General features: G+C 47.1%; 1 protein-coding gene across 1 annotated transcript in view; it reads right to left on the bottom strand.

Moving 5' to 3' along the window:
- PPFIBP2 (PPFIA binding protein 2) overlaps window positions 1-17,018 on the bottom strand; it is a 155,832-nt gene extending 138,814 nt beyond the window's left edge. Inside the window, exons 1-2 of the mRNA XM_038764163.1 lie at window positions 16,934-17,018; window positions 7,405-7,504 (exon numbers count right to left, since the gene is read on the bottom strand). Coding sequence (XP_038620091.1) covers window positions 7,405-7,468 — 64 coding nt within the window. The 5' untranslated portion in view covers window positions 7,469-7,504; window positions 16,934-17,018. The remainder of the gene's footprint in view (window positions 1-7,404; window positions 7,505-16,933) is intronic.
- Between the last annotated feature and the right edge of the window lie 245 nt (window positions 17,019-17,263).

Below are 17,263 nucleotides of genomic sequence, written 5' to 3'. Positions count from 1 at the left end.
TCCACTCAAGACCTATTCTGCCCCCAGAATCCCATTGTTCTGGACTTTCAGGGACCAAGCTTCCTTGGGGCCCCGGCCTCAGGGAATGAGCACGGGAAGGGCAAATTGGAAAAGCAATGTACTTTTAAAAGACCATTCTCACCTGATTAGATTAGCGGAACAGCAGCTGCTTGGACTGAGCTTTGTCGAACTCAAGGGGAAAGGCTCCAGTCAGTAGTTGGGTCTAGAGAGCTGATTCCATGTGACTGCTTCAAATCACCCTCTGGAACTGTCCCTTTTTTATGGTATTTGTTAAGCACTTACTATGTGCCAGGCACTGTTTTAAGCACTACACTAGATACAAGAAAATGAGGTTGGACACAGTCTCTGTCCCTTGTGGGACTCACAGTCTTAACCCCCATTTTACAGACGATTCTGCCCCCTTTCAAAGCCTTACTGAAGGCAAATTTCCTTCAAGAGACCTTCCCTGAATAATCCCACCTTTCCTCTTCTCCCACTCCCTGCTGTGTCGCCCTGATTTGCTCCCTTTAATAATAATAATAATAATGGCATTTGTTGAGCACTTACTATGTGCAAAGCACTGTTCTAACCGCTGGGGAGGATACAAGGTGACCAGGTTGTCCCACGGGGGGCTCACAGTCTTAATCCCCATTTTACAGATGAGGGAACTGAGGCCCAGAGAAGTGAAGTGACCTGCCCAAAGTCACACAGCTGACAATTGGCAGAGTCGGAATTTGAACCCATGACCTCTGACTCCAAAGCCCAGGCTCTTTCCACTGAGCCACGCTGCTATTCATCCCCCCACAGCCCTTAAATCCATATGTGTAATTTGAGAAGCAGCGTGGTTTAGTGGAAAGAGCACGGGCTTGGGAGTCAGAAGATAGGGATTCTAATCCCGACTCTGCTGCTTATCTGCTTTGTGACCTTGGGCAAGTCACTTAACGTCTCTGTACCTCAGTTACCTCATCTATAAAATGGGGATTAAGACTGTGAGCCCCATGTGGGACAACCTGATCACCTCGCATCCTCCCCAGTGCTTAGAACAGTGCTTTGCACATAGTAAGTGCTTAACAAATGCCATCATTATTATTATTAATTTATTTATATTAATGTTTGTCTCCCCCTCCAGACTGTAAGTCTGTTTTGTTCAGGGAATGCGTCTGTTTATTGTTGCATTGCACTCGTTCAAGTGCATAATATAGTGCTCTGTGCAGAGTAAGTGCTCAATAAATGACTGACTGATGAGATCACTGAGGCTCAGAGAAATGAAGCGAGTTGCCCAAGTTCACGCAGCAGACAAGTGGCAGAGCAGGGATTAGAACTCAGATCCTCTGATTCCCAGGACTGTCCTGTTGGCTTGAGGTTGGAACAAGCAGGGACTGAGTTGGGGCAAAAAGTAAAATAATCACAGTGGGAACATGATCTGATAATTTAGATTGGGAATGGCCAAAATTTCAGGAGTAAGTCACGATAAACCCTTTTTCCCCTCTAGACTGTAAGCTCATTTTGGGCTGGGAACGCATCTAGCATCTCTGTTGCACTGTAGTTTCCCAAGCGCTTCATACAGTGCTCAGCACACTGTAGGTGTAGATTAGACAGCACTAATTTATAATGGGCATTCCCCTCAAATAATTCAAGTGACATCCCTGCAACAATCAACTTCTAAATGCAATCACACTGAAAGTGGGTTCTGTCCTCTCTGACACCTCTCCCTTGGAAAACTCTGCCTTGGTGTAGCCCTCAGGAAGGGTTTTTCCAACTAGGTGTGGGCCTCCAGGGGATAGAGAAGCAGCGTGACATAGTGGATAAGAGCACGGGCTTGGGAGTCAAAGGTCCTGGGTTCTAATCCTGGCTCCGCCACTTGTCTGCTTTGTGATCTTCAGCAAGTCACTTAGCTTCTCTGTGCCTTGGTTACCTCATCTGTAAAATGGGGATTGAGACTGTGAGCCCCCCATGGGACAAGGGACTGTGTCCAACCTAATTTGCTTGTATTAATCCCAGCGCTTAGTACAGTGCCTGGCACATAGCAAGCACTTAACAAATAGTCTGATTATTATTTCTAAGTTGGCTGTAGATAGCGGAGTCAGCACTCAGAACTGTTCTCTTGAGGTGAGTGTGGCTGGCCAAGATTACCAGGCCACCCAGTCAATCAATCAATCAGTAGTATTTATTGAGCACTTACTGTGGGCAGAGCACTGCCTTACTAATACTGTTGTTAATAACAATAGTATTTAAGAACTTACTATAATAATAATAATAATGGCATTTGTTAAGCACTTACTACGTGCAAAGCACTATGTGCCAAGCACTCCTACTTCACCTCGCTGCCCCCCACACTACAATCCTGTCCACACACTCCACTGATGCCAACCTTCTCACTGTACTAGATCTGGTCTATCTGGCCTGGAATGCCCTCCCTCCTCATGTACGACAGACAATTATTCTCCCTCCATCAAAGTCTTAATGAAGTCACATTCATTCAATGATATTTATTGAGTGCTATTGTGTGCAGAGCACAGTACTAAGCACTTGGGAGATAGAATAGAGCAATAAACAAACACATTCCCTGCCCACAACAAGCTTACATTTCCTCTAAGAGGCCTTTCCGGGCTAAGCCCTCGTTTCCTCTTTTCACATTCCCTTCTGTGTCACCCTGACTTGCTCCTTTTATTCATCCCCTATCCCAGCCCCACAACACACACTCTATTTATTTGTACATACTTACTATTCTATTTATTTTGTTAATGATGTGCATCTAGCTTTATTTCTATTTATTCTGATGACTTGATATCTGTCCACGTGTCTTGTTTTATTGTCTGTCTCCCCCTTCTAGACTGTGAGCCCATTGGTGGGTAGGGACTGTCTCTATATGTTGCCAACCTGTACTTCCCAAGTGCTTAGTACAGTGCTCTGCACACAGAAAGCGCTCAATAAATACGATTGAATGAATGATTGAATGAATGAACACATACATGTAAATCTGTACTTCATTTGTACTAATGTCTGTCTCCCCCTCCAGACTGTAAGCTCACTGTGGGCAGGGAATCTGTTCATTGCTATATTGTACTCTGTCAAGCACTTAGTACAGTGCTTTGCACACAGTAAGTGCTCAATAAATATGACTGACCGACTGACACGCTTCTAAGCACTGGGGTAGATACAAGTTAATCAAATTGGACACAGTCCCTGCCTCACAATCTAAGCAGGAGGGAGAATAGGTATTAAAACCCCATTTTATAATTGAGGAAATGGAGGCACAGATAGACTGAATGATATGCCCAAGGTCCCACAGCAGACAAGTGGCAGAGCCAGGATAAGAACCCAAATCCTTGACTCCCGGGCCCTTGTTCTTTCCACTAGACCAGGTGGTTGCCTAATCTCTTGGGAAAAACAATACAATAGCATTGGTAGACACGTTCCCTGCTCACAGTGAATTTTCCATCTACAGGGGGAGAGGGACATTAAAATACACTGCAGAGAGAGGGAAATAGCAGAGTGTAAAGATAGAGGCATAAATGCCCACAGGGCTGGGATGTGTATCAAAGTGGCAGTGGATGCAGAGGGGAGGGAGGGAATGGGAAATGAAGGGTTAGTCAGGGAAGGCCTCTGAAGGCTGTCTCCTTCTTCTTCTCTACGGTCTGGTAACAACCGGTAACAACCTTCAAACTCCGGGCCTGCTGGGAAAAGCCTACTCTTGGAAGAGGATCAGAGTTAGGAGGTACGGGGTGAAAGTTTGAAGTCTTGGTGGCTTCATGGTGCCTACGAGATGTGTTTGGACTAGTAAAAATAACCATAATAATTCCGGGATTTGCTGAGTGTTTACTATGTGCTGGGGTAAATGTATGATAATCAGGTTGGACTCAGTTCTTGTCCCACATGGGGCTCCTGGTCTGCTCTCCCTCCCACTTAAATATAGACTGTAAGCCCGTGTGGGCAGGGATTGTCTCTATTGCTGAATTCTACTTTCCGAGAGCTTAGTACAGTGCTCTGCACACAATAAGCAATCAATAAATACGACAATGAATGAATGAATATTGAACCCCCCAATTCTACAGTTGAGGACACTGAGGGAGAGAGCATTAAATGACTTGGCCAAGCTCACACAGCAAGCAGGTGGTTGAGGCGGGGTTAGAACCCAGGTTTTCTGACTCGCGGATCTGGGTTCTTCTTGCTAGGTGATAGAAATTAACCAGAATAATGATGACATTTATTACATGCTTACTATGTACAAGGCACTGTTCTAAGCACTGGGGAGGTTACAAGGTGACCAGGTTGTCCCATGGGGGGCTCACAGTCTTCATCCCCATTTTACAGATGATGTAACAGGCACAGAGAAGTTAAGTGACTTGCCCAAAGTCACACAGCTGACAAGCAGCGGAGCCAGAATTTGAACCCATGACCTCTGACTCCAAAGCCTGTGCTCCTTCCACTGAGCAACGCAGAGCCACTGCCAAAGCCAGCTGGAGCAGCTGAAGTGAGGGGGCCACTCCCCCCACCCCACGCGCTTTTTTATGTTATTTGTTAAGCGCTTACTATGTTCCAGGCACTGTACTAAGTGCTAGGTTAGATGCAAGGTTGGACACAGTCCACATCCTTCAATCAATCATATTGATTGAACACTTACTGTATGCAGAGCACTGTACTAAGCACTTGGGAAGTACAGGTCGGCAACATACCCAACAACGGGCTCACACTCGCATTATTAATCCCCATTTTCCAGATGAGGCGACTGAGGCCCAGAGAAGTTAAGTGACTCACCCAAGGTCACATAGCAGACAAATGGCAGAACTGGGATTAGAACCCAGATCCTCTGTTTCCCACCCAGGCCCATCTTCTTCCTACTAGGGAAACAGCGTGGCTCAGTGGAAAAAGCATGGGCTTTGGAATCAGGGGTCATGGGCTCAAATTCCGGCTCTGCAGCTTGTCAGCTGTGTTACTTTGGGCAAGTCACTTCACTTCTCTGTGCCTCAGTTACCTCATCTGGAAAATGGAGATTAAGACTGTAAGCCCCACATGGGACAACCTGATCACCTTGTATCCTCTCCAGAGCTTAGAACAGTGCTTTGCACATAGTAAGCACTTAAATACCAAAATTATTATTATTATTATTCCAGGGCCAGCTTGAGTGTCTGCCCCATTGCCCAGGTGCCCAGATCTGCCACTCCGTGCCCAGAGCCACCAAAACAGCAGCCTCGAGGCCCAGATGGTCCATCCTGGGCTGGCACTGGAGCTGCTGCTGATTGCCAGGAGTCCAAGAAGCTAGAAGATGGAAACCTCCAGCTGGGAAAATAAGTGATTACTAATTGTGGCATTTATAAACACTTACTTTGTCCCAAGCACTGTACCAAGCACTGGGGTAGATATACGATAATCAAGTACCACATGGGGTTCGCAATCTAAGAAGGAGGGAATATAGATACTGAATTCCCATCTTGGGAAAGTGAGGCACAGAGAAATGAAGAGACTTGTCCAAGGTCATACAGCAGGTAAGCAGCAGGGTCGGAATTAGAACCCAGCTCCTCTAGCTCCCAGGCCCATGCTCTTTCCACTCAGCTACACTACTTCTCAAACAATAAGCATACAAACATTCTACTTCTTTCCTTTCTCTTCCAACACCCCTTACTTGTCTTCTCCTTTCCCTTTCTCTGCCATTGCAGAGCCCCACCTCTACAGTCTTCCCCTCTCGACTGTAAGCTCATTATGGGCACTACCAACTTTGTTGTACTGTACTCTCCCAAGCACTTCATACAATGCTCTGCCAAGTAAGCGCTCAATAAATACCGTCGATGACGATTCCCGCAAGGCAGAACCTTCCTCTACCCTCCTGCACCCCAACTACAAATGTGGATGTTTTCTTTATGGGGGAACAGTCAGATCAGAACAGCTACTTCAGCCACTGCAACGTGTTCCGGCTTGGCAGACCAAAGCAAAGAGGGGATAAATCTAAGTTTCAGAAGGGCAAACCCGAGAGCCGTAAAATGCCTGAAAATTGAAGCTACCCCTGCCAACATTAAATTCTTTGATTTTGATTATTCTGCTGTGGCCACTGTCAAACACCCCTGTTGGACATCTGATGTGATAGGCGGAGCTCACAAACAGGCCGTGGATATAGCCTGGGGCTGGGAGTCAGAAGGAACTGGGTTTTGTAATCCTTGCCCAGCCACTTGTCTGCTGTGGGACCTTCGGCAAGTCACTTCACTTCTCTGGGCCTCAGTTCCCTCATCTGTAAAATGGGAATGGAGTCTGAGAGCCTTCTGTGGGACAGGGGCTGTGTCCACCTGCTTCAGTGCCAAAATGAGTGAGACAGCTGTAAGGGAGTGAGGGATGATTTCCAATAAATCAATGCTATTTATTGAGCTCTTACTGTGTGCAGAACACTGTACTAAACCCTTGGGAGAGTACAACATAACAGAAATGGTAGACACCTTCCCTTTCCACAAAGAGCTTATAGTCTAGAAGGGAGACAGACATTAACATAAGGAAATAAATTATGGGTAGGTACATAAGTGCTGTGGGGCTGAGGGAGGGGTGAAAAAGGGGAGCAAATCCAAATGCAAAGGCGATCCCCTTCCTTCCTCTCCCCCTCATCCCCCTCTCCATTCCCCCATCTTACCTCCTTTCCCTTCCCCACAGCACCTGTATATATGTATATATGTTTGTACATATTTATTACTCTATTTATTTATTTATTTTACTTGTACATATCTATTCTATTTATTTTATTTTGTTAGTATGTTTGGTTTTGTTCTCTGTCTCCCCCTTTTAGACTGTTGAGCCCACTGTTGGGTAAGGACTGTCTCTATGTGTTGCCAACTTGTACTTCCCAAGCGCTTAGTACAGTGCTCTGCACACAGTAAGCACTCAATAAATACGATTGATTGATTGATTGATTGACTGATTGATTGATTGGGAAGGGAGTGGGAAAGAGGAAATGAGGGCTTAATTGGGTAAGGCCTCTTGGAGGAGAAGTACCTTCAATTAGGCTGTGAAGGTGGGGAAAATGATGTCTGTTGGATAGGAACAGCGAAGGAATTCCAGGCTGGAGGCTGGTTGTGGGTGAGAGGTCGGCGGCGTGATAGACCAGATGGAGTAGTTTGGCTTACTGGAAAGATCTCGGGCTTGGGAGTCAGAGGTCATGGGTTCTAATCCCTGCTCTGCCATTTGTCTGATGTGTGACCTTGGGCAAGTCACTTAACTTCTCTGGGCCTCAGTTCCCTCAACTGTAAAATGGGGATTAAGACTGTGAGCCCCACGTGGGACAACCTGATTACCTTGTATGTATCCCAGCGCTTAGAACAGTGCTTGGCATAACAAACATCATTACAATTATTAGAGGAGCAAAGTGTGCGGGCTGGGTTGTAGTGGCAGAGCAGTGAGGTAACATAGCCAGAGTTCAGATCGTACCTGCAATTATTCCGTCCATCTGTTCCAGGGCCGCCTCGAGCATGTGACTGGCGTCAGAAGCCATGGCCGGTTCTTGAATTAAGCTTTTCTCCTGTTCCTCCTGAAACCAGCAGAGAAACAAAGGCAACGTGTTTGACGGCTCCAAATTCCAGGCGGCCCTCGAGGCTGTTCTGGAAGCTGGCCAGCTTTGATGGAGTTTCCCCTTGCAGGCTGGCAGGTGTCACTGGGATGTCTGTCTATGCCTACCGAGGCAGGGGGCTCTGACGGACACCCTTTCTCTGGTCTGGAATTTGGAGCTGGCCAAAAGAGGACTATTAATAATAATAATAATAATAATAATAATAATAATAATGATGGCATTTATTAAGTGCTTACTATGTGCAAAGCACTGTTCTAAGTGCTGGGGAGGTTACAAGGTGATCAGGTTGCACCACGGGGGGCTCACAGTCTTCATCCCCATTAATAATAATTATAGTATTTGTTAAGCACTTACTATGTGCCACCTTAAAGCTCCAGGGTAGATACAAGTTAATCAGGTTGGACACAGTCCCTGTCCCACATGGGGCTCACACTCTTAATCCTCATTTCACTGACGAGGTAACTGAGGTGCAGGGAAGTGAAGTGACTTGCCCAAGGTTACACAGCAGATGTTTGGCGAAGCCGGGATTAGAACCCAGATCCTTCTGATTCCCAGGCCCTAGCTACTAGCGGGCCTTCGGCTGGTGGCTCCCATCCATTGTGTTCTGATCTTCCAGTCGTGACCTTGGAATTCCCCCAGTGAGGACACCCCTTTCCCGGACACTCCACCCTTTCCCAACTGGACCTATGGACTGGATGAATTTCCAGGGCGGATTGTCAGCCTGGTATAGACCTGAGTTTGGACCGGACTGGGGGTTCTGCTGTCCTCGTGCCCTGAAATGACCAGTGTTAAGAGGGATCGGGGTCCCTTTCAATGGTTTGGCTCTGCCTGGAGCGGGAGGTAGAAGGTGGATAGAAGCAGCAGAAAAATAAATAAAGATTTCAATCTTCTTTATTTGTCTTTCTTTCCCACAGAGCAGGGAGCTTTCAGGTCAGCCCTGCACAGCCACAGCTGAAGGAAGAAGACAAAAGAAGGGTGATTAATAAGGGGGAGGTGGGAGGAGCAGGAAGGGGAGGGGTGGGAAGGACTGAGCAGACCCAACTCAAAGCTGACTAGGCTCAGGTGGGTGGGTGCAGTTGCCTAGTGGATAGAGCACGGGCCTGGGTGTCAGAAGGACCTGAGTTCTAATCCCAGCTCCGCCACTTTGCTGTGTGACCTCGCAGAAGTCACTTCACTCCTCTGTGCCTCAGTTGCCTCACCTGTAAAATAGGGATTAAATGTTCCTCCCTCCAACGTAGGCTGTGAACCTCATGTGGGACAGGGTTTGTGTCCAAGCTGTTTATCTTGCATCTACTCCAGCACTTAGTACAGTGCCAGGCACAATCTAAAAGACAATCAAACCCACTCTGCGCTGTGGTCTTACTTCAGCCCTGCAATGTGACTGGATTTTTGAGTCACCTTAAATCAGGTGGGAATGAGCCTTATGAGGGGCAGAAGAGAATGAGGAAGATAAAGAGGGAGGTCCTATCATTCAGATTTAAGGCATTCAATCAGCTCTTTCCCTGATCTGTCCTTCGCTTCTCTCCCACAACTCAATCCACACACTGCCTAACATCAGCCTATTCACTGTGCCTTGCTTGGCTGTTACCCCCTCGACTTCCTTCCCCCTTTCAAATCCACCAAATCACCACTCTCCCCATCTTCAAAGCCCTACTAAAATCTCATGTGGTCTCTCTGATTCATCCCTCAATCGATTTCCCAATTCTCGTACAGACTATACATTTACATCCATGCCACCTAAGCACTTAGGTACTCACCTCACCCCCACCCCAAGATTTTTAGCTACATATCAGTCAATGGTAATCCTAAATTGAGGAGGAATCATCACCATCATCAATGGTATTTATTGAGCGAGCACTGTACTAAGCGGTTTGGAGAATGCAGCAGCATTCCCTGCCCATTGCAATTTGGTTGCTTCCCCTACCTGTGATGTATTTTAATGTCCATATCTCCTGCTGGATTGTAAGCTTCTTGAGGGCTGTGAGCTCGTTGTGGGCAGGGATTGTCACTGTTTATTGTTGTATTGCACTTTCCCAATTGCTTAATATAGTGCTCTGCACTATACGCTTTATCGCTTAATACGATTGACTGAACGAATGAATGGTACATTCTTCTTACTCTGTTGTACTCCCCCAAGCACATATTGCAGTGTTCCACAAATAACATGGATGGCCTGATCAACCTAACTGAGCTTTTATTACAAAGTAGTTCCATTCTTCCATTCTGCCCTCCTCCTCAAAATTTTATTTTATGGTAGTTGTTAAGTGCTTCCTATGTGACAGGCTCTGGGCTAAGCACTGGGGTAGATACAGATCAACACGTGAGACACAATCCTTATCCCACATGGGGCTCACGGTCCAAGTCAGAGGGAGGAGAATTTAATCCCCACTTTTCAGATGAGGTAACTGAAGCACGGAGAAGTTGGGATGTACCCAAGGTCACACAGAAGACAAGAGGCAGAGCCAGGATTAGAACCCAGGTCCTCTGACTCCCAGGCCTAGATTCACTGTGGGCTAGTAATAATAGTAATGGTGGTATTTGTTAAGCATTTACTATATGCCAGGAACTGTACTAAGTGCTGCGATAGATACAAGGTAATCAGGTTGGGCATAGTCCCTCTTGCATATGGAGGTGACAGTCTAAACAGGAAGGAGAATAGGTCCTAGCTAAGAAATTTTCAGGGCTGAGCACATCCACAGTGCAATGAATCATCAAGGACAACAGGTCTCAATTCCTTTGGGGAGAATTCCACCCATTTCAGGGCCTCACAATGTGCTAGCTCCAATTTGCACCCTCTATTCACCCCTCCCTCAGCCCGACAATACTTACATACATAGCGGTGATTTATTTAGATTGATGTCTGTCTCCCGATCTAGACTCTAAGCTCGTTATGGGCAGGGAACGTGACTCCCAGCTCTGTTATATTGTACTTTCCCAAACACTTAGTGCAATGCTCTTGCACACAGGAAGCGCTCAACAAATACGACTGATAGCTGACTGACCCTGCACTAGACAGGGAATCAGGAGCCAGAGACAATTCACGATACCCCCGCCCGCCCCCCAGATTTCTGAATGTCTTCCTCCCTACAAAAGCAGCTTGGCAAGAGAGGGAAAGGCATTGGTTGAATCTCACCTCCCTGCACAAGGGCAGAAAGCATGAAGGAAGATTCTGGAGATAAATGATTTGTGAAGGCAAAGTGGGTGTGGGCCATGACATTAAGTAGCGGAGGAATAATGCAATATTTCTGGCTTGGCATCTTTTTCCAGCCCTACCAGTTTAATGAGCTCTGTGCACAGTTTTCAATTTTCCTCAGCCACTCCTTTTTCTCTCTGTTCCCGAGGGAAATGTTGGGGCAGCCGCCCCCATTCCTCCAACTCCCCACCCTCCCGCCCCCCGAGATTCTTTACATTGGCTCGCCCTCGGACGCGACTCTGGGTGCTCTATCACGCTGCAGCTGGCAAACTCGACTCCTCCGCTGGCGTGTCCAAAAGCTAACATTTTACTTTCTCCACAGAAACTCCCGAAGACCCCACTGAGAGGAAGAGGATTCCTGATCTCTAACCGCTTTTCCCGAGAGCCAGGAAATTCCGGAGGGGATGTCGGATTCACACAGCCACCCACCCTACCCCAAAGGGTGCTTGGAAAAAACCCAAGATGGTCTTAATTAGGGAAATGATAAACACACCTTAGTGATTCCTCAGGAGTGAGTTCTCTTTCATCCAATTGGCAGAGCCTCCATCCTGGGACTCCATCCTCGCCCTTACAGCAGGTGACCAACTCCCCCAAGAACCACGGGAGCCAATGACTTGAGGGTAATTGTGCGGAGCCCAGCCCAGAAATGAAAGAGCCGGGCTCCCGTGAATTATGATTGCTCAAGATCATCCGCTGCTAAGTAATAGGCTCAGCCTGGAAGTAGACCGTAAATTGGTCTTAACGCTCTATTTCCCGGTTGGACCGTGAGGAACAAAATAGCAATGTTGGGTTTCAGGGACCAGGTCTTCCCACTTAATGAAGTTGGAAAGTGGATGATTAAGGAGCCGCAGGAAATTCATCCCAGGTCTAGCCCTGAGGGCCAGGTATTCTTCTTATGGCACTTGTTAAGTGCTTACTATGCGCCAGGCATTGTACTGAGTGCTGGAGTAGATACAAGCTAATCAAGTTGGACACAGTCCATGTTCCACGTGGAGCTCACAGTCTTAATTCCCATTTTATTCATTCATTCATTCAATCGCATTTATTGAGTGCTCACTGTGTGCAGAGCACTGTACTAAGCGCTTGGAAAGTACATTTCAGCAGCAGAGACAATCCCTACCCAACAACGGGCTCACAGTCTAGACGTGAGGCACAGAGAAGTGAAGTGACTTGCCCAAGATCACAGAGCAGACAAGTGGCGGAGCCAGGATTAGAACCCAGATCTTTCTGGCTCCCAGGCCTGTGCTCTCTATCCACTAGTCCACACTGTTTGTACTTCCCAAGCGCTTAGTACAGTGCTCTGCACACAGTAAGCTCTCAATAAATACGATTGAATGAATGAATCAGGTATTCCACACTTAATTGCTCACTGGACAAGCTGAAGCTTTCTTCAGCCCTTTCTCTCACCCTCTTTGTCCTACCATAATCAGTCCAAACAAGTGTTCTCTTCTCCCTGACGCACAAGAGTTTCTCACTCTTGAGAAACCCGGAGCTTAATTCACCCTCCACCTCCTGCTTGCTGTCGGGGGAGTCAGCCCAGGCCTGGGAGCCAGAGGACCTGAGTTCTAATCCCGGCTCTGCTGTTGTCGGCTGTGTGACCTAGGGCAAGTCATTTCACTTCTCTGGGCCTCAGCTACCTTGACTGTAACGTGGGGATTCAATCAATGCCACTTGAGTGCTTACTGTGTGCAGAGCACTGTACAAAGTGCTTGGGAGAGTACAATATAACAGTTTGGCAGATGCATTTCCTGCTCATCTCCCCCTCTAAATTGTAAGCTGATTGTGGACAGGGAATGTGTCTATTGTTATATTGTACTCTCCTAAGTGCTTAGTACATTGCTCTGCGTAGAATAAGTGCTCAATAAATACAATTGAATGAATAAGTGAACTGTCCACAAGAAGTTTACGGTCTACAGGGTTCAATACATTTTTCCCCCCTATGTAACCGAGCCCCAGGTGGGACAGGAACTGTATCCAGCCAGATTAACTGGCATCTACCGGCTCTGCCATTTGTCAGCTGTGTGAACTTGGGCAAGTCACCTAACTTCTCTGTGCCTCAGTTACCTCATCTGTAAAATGGGGATGAAGACTGTGAGCCCCATGTGGGACAAGCTGATTACCTTGTATCTACCCCAGTGCTTAGAACAGTGCTTGGCACATAGTAAGCGCTTAACAAATACCAACATTATTATCTACCCCAATGCTTGAACAGTCCCTCACACATATATAAATACCATTAAAAAAATGTCACTTCACTTCTCCATTTCCTCATCTGTAAAATAGGGCATTCAAAATCTAGTTTCCTTCCTACTTAGGCTGTGAGCCCCATGTGGAACCTGATTATCTTGTACTAAGTACAGTGCTTGGCACAAAGTAAGTCTTTAAGAAATACCACAGTGATTATTATTTTATTGTATCTTGGCTCCACCTATCATGCTTCACTGGGCTCATGGCTGCTCCAGAGCCCAGGGAATCCATCTTCAACAGAAGCTTCACTTTGATGGTTTCAGAAAATGAGTCCAATTCAGTCGGACCAGGGAGCCCAGAATCAGAGAAGCAGTGTGGCCTAATGGGTAGAGCCTGGGAGACTAATTCCAGCTCCGCTACCTGTCTGCTGTGCGTGACCTTGGGCAAGTCACTTCACTTCTCTAGGCCTCAGTTCCATCATCTAAAATGGGGATTTTACATCCCTCATGTAAAATGTGGATGAAGACTGTGAGCCCCATGTAGGGCAGGGACTGTGTCCAACCCAATTTGCTTGTATTCACCCCAGTGCTTAGTACAGTGCCTGGCACATAGTAAGCACTTAACAAATACCATCATTAACAAATACTATTTGTTCATTTCTAGCCTGTGAGCCCGTTGTTGGGTAGGGACCATCTCTATATGTTGCCGACTTGTACTTCCCAAGCGCTTAGTACAGTGCTCTGCACACAGTAAGCGCTCAATAAATATGATTGAGTGAATTGAATGAAATACCATCTCCCTTTTCCTTTGAAGGGGAGAATTAATATTTATTCATATTCATGTCTGTCTCCCTTTCTAGAATGCAACCTTGTTATGGGCAGGAAACGTGTCTGCTAATTCTGCTGTATTCTACCCTCCCACACACTTAGTACGGTGCTCTGCTCATAGTAAGCACTCAATAAATACCACTGATCGACTGATTGAAGACTAACGAGCTTGCCCTTTCCCTATGAGCCTCCGAGGGCCACCTGGGTTCTTTCTAATTACTGTGCCTCAGTTCCCTCATCTGTCAAATGGGGGTTAAGACTGAAAGCCCCATATGACACATGGACTGTGTCCAAACTAGCTTGTATTTACACTCTGGCACTTAGAAGAGTGCCTGGCACAGAGTAAAAGGGTAACAAATCCCCCCGCCCCCCCTCCACTTTTTTACTGCTGGGAGGGGAACCTAAGAAAATGTAGCTGACTGTGCCACAATTTATTTTTAAACCAGGACTCTCTAATGACCCGTCCAAGGATCAGCCCAAAATAGCCTACCCAGAAGCCACCAGACCTCCCAATTCTTAACACTCTTCAGTCATTGTCCCTGACTTCTTAGCTTCTGTTCCATTCCCACTCTCCAGACTGTCAGCTCGTTGTGGGCAGGGAATGTCTGTTTATTGTTCTGTTGTACTCTCCCAAGCACTTAGTACAGTGCCCTTGCACATTATAAATGCTCAGTAAATATGATCAAATAAAAGAATATACCCTCAGCCCAAATTGGCCTGCAGAATCTTGCAAGGTGGTCCCAGGGTGGGCAGAGAGGCAGCAGGATAAACTGGTCAATGGGCACCAGAACTGCTCTGTGCCTCAGTTTCCTCATCTGTAAAATGGGGATTCCAAAGTGGTTCTCCTCTTACTTTGACTGTAAGCCTGATGAGGGACAAGGACCATGTCTGATTTATTTTGTAGCTTCCCCAGCCCTAAGTGCAATCAATCCATCAGTAATATTTATCGAGGGCTTACTGTGTGTGAGGCCCTGTGCTCAGCTCTTGGGAGAGTACAACCCAACAATATAACAGACACATTCCCTACTCCTTCCCATAGCAGGTGCTTAAAACCACCATTATCATTATCAATATGGTATTTATAAAGCAATTATGATTTGCTAAACACTGTGTTAAGTGGCAGAGGGGATATATCATCAGATTGGACATAGTCCCTGCCCCACACAGGGTTCAGCATAAGAAGGGAAGAATAACAGGCATTTTATCCCCATTTTACAGGCGAGAGAACGGAGGCCCAAAAATGTTAAGTAATTTGCCCAAGGTCACTTTCCAAGCAAGAGATGGAGGCAGGACTAAAATCCGAGTGGCAGGCGAGATGGAGACACAGTGAGAAGGTTAGCACGAGAGGAACGAAGTCTGCAGGCTGGGTTGCAGAAGGAGAGAAGCGAGGTGAGGTAGGAGAGGGCAAAGTGGTGGAGTGTTTTAAAGCCAATGGTGAGGAGTTTTTGTTTGATGTGGAAGTGGATGGGCAACCACTGCAGTTTTTGAGGAGCAGGGTGGCATGTCCTGAATGTTTTTGTAGAAAAATAATCCAGGCAACTGAGTGACATATGGACTGGAGTGGGGAAAGACAGGAGCCTGGGAGGTCTAATCCCCACTCTGCCACAGGGTCTGCTGTGTGACCTTGGGCAAGTCACTTCACTTCTCTGGACCTCAGTTCCCTCATCTGTAAAATAGGGATTTAAGAATTAGCCCCATGTAGGACAGGGACTGTGTCCAACCTGATTACTTTGTATCTACCCCAGCGCTTAGAACAGTGCTTGGCAAGTAGTCAGCATTTAACAAATACCGTCATTATTAGTAGAGTCTCTCTGCTCTCCAATCCCTCCCCCGGCTGGCACAGGGCAGAGTGAAACTGCTATTAGGACATAACAGGTGCAGGGTTTTTTCCTCCACCACTTGGTCGGGAGAGACGATTTCGCCTCAGGGCCAGACCACTTCCCGATCACAGGTTCTTTGTGGGTGGGGCATGGGTCTGTTATATTGTTCTATTGTGCTCGACCAAGTACGTAATACAGTGCTCTGCATACAGGAAGCACTCAATAAATTCAGCTGACTGACACTGTTGAAAACGAAGGGTGTTTGGGGTCTGACCTGAGTGATTTGTCCCTGGGTGTCCCCCTCTGCTCTCTCACTTGGGCCATTAGGGCAGTCCTCTATAAAACAGAACCTTGAAACCCTATTTCCCCTCTCTCGCCTTCCCTTGCTATGCTCTTCAGGAGAGTCGTCTTGGTCCATACCTCACAGGGTAACCCAAAGGGAAGTAAACACAAGAGGATAAAATGACCTTTGTCATGGCCTGGGGAGTCAATCAATCAGTGGCATTTATCGAATGTTATGTGCAGAGCACTGTACTAAGTGCTTGGTACAGGGAGCAGGGCCTCAGTGATACATTTGAGCCGTTCTATCAGCGCAACATATGAACGAGACTCGGGATCAAGTGGCAAGATAGAACCGCAAGCAAAGGAGTCCTGACACTAAGTCAGTCTTCCAGCACGGCAGGCAGGCTCACTGCCACACAGCTGTTGAGCGCTCACTATGTGCTGAGTAATGTAGTAAGCATTTAGTACAGGGAGCAGGCCCTTTGGTGCAACGTATGAATCAGACTCAGGGTCAAGTGGCAAGACTCTTCCCCTTCACTCTCCCTGTCCCCAGCTCTGTCCTGCTGTGGGCTTTGGAACGCCCTCTCCATTGTGGGCACACCCCCATTCCTTCTCCATCTGTTCCTGTTCCACCCTCCCTCCTTCTCCTCGCCAACCCGGGGGCCTGACTAAAGGTCTTCCACTCTCCTTCATTACCTATCATCCCCAGGGGAAGGAGTAAGAGTTAGCTGCCCAGGTTGGCTCACAGGTTCCCAATCCTCCTCATTATCCATCATCCCCGGGGGGGAAGTGGGGAGGAAGAGTCATCTCCCCAACCTGACTCACGGGCTCCCACTCCTCCTCATTACCCATCATCCCCAAGGGCAGGAGTCAGCTCCCCAATGTCTCTTTTGCCCCATTTAGTCTAAGAAGCAGTGTGGCCTAATGGAAAGAGCACCACCCTGGGAGACAGATTCATTCACTCATTCATTCAATTGTACTTATTAAGTGCTGCGCCTGGGTTCTAATCCTGGCTCTGCCACTTGACTGCGTTGTGACCTTGGGCAAGTCATTAAACTTCTCTTTGTCTCAGTTCTCTCACCTGCAAAATGGGGACAAGTGATGGAGCCGGGACAGGAATCCAGATCCTCAGACCTCCGGGCCTGTGCTCTTTTATTACACCACGCTGTTTCCCACTCTAGCAGAAGTCCAGGGCTGCCACTGGAATCAGGTGGTTTCACCTTAAATAGTCCCTGGACAAACACCCAACAGTGGATACAAACATGAGTTCTGGAGAGTTTTTAAAACTGTGGCATTGGTTAAGCCCCTACTATGTGCTAGGCACTGTTCTAAGTGCTGGGGTAGCTATGAGCTAATCATATTGGGTGTACTATCCCAAGCACTAAGTACAGTGCTCTGCACACAGTAAGCA

The sequence above is a fragment of the Tachyglossus aculeatus genome, chromosome 22, assembly GCF_015852505.1.
Source record: "Tachyglossus aculeatus isolate mTacAcu1 chromosome 22, mTacAcu1.pri, whole genome shotgun sequence".
Taxonomy (NCBI): Eukaryota; Metazoa; Chordata; class Mammalia; order Monotremata; family Tachyglossidae; genus Tachyglossus; species Tachyglossus aculeatus.
The sequence above is the reverse complement of the archived record's forward strand: the minus strand, read 5'-3'. Positions and strand labels throughout refer to the sequence as shown.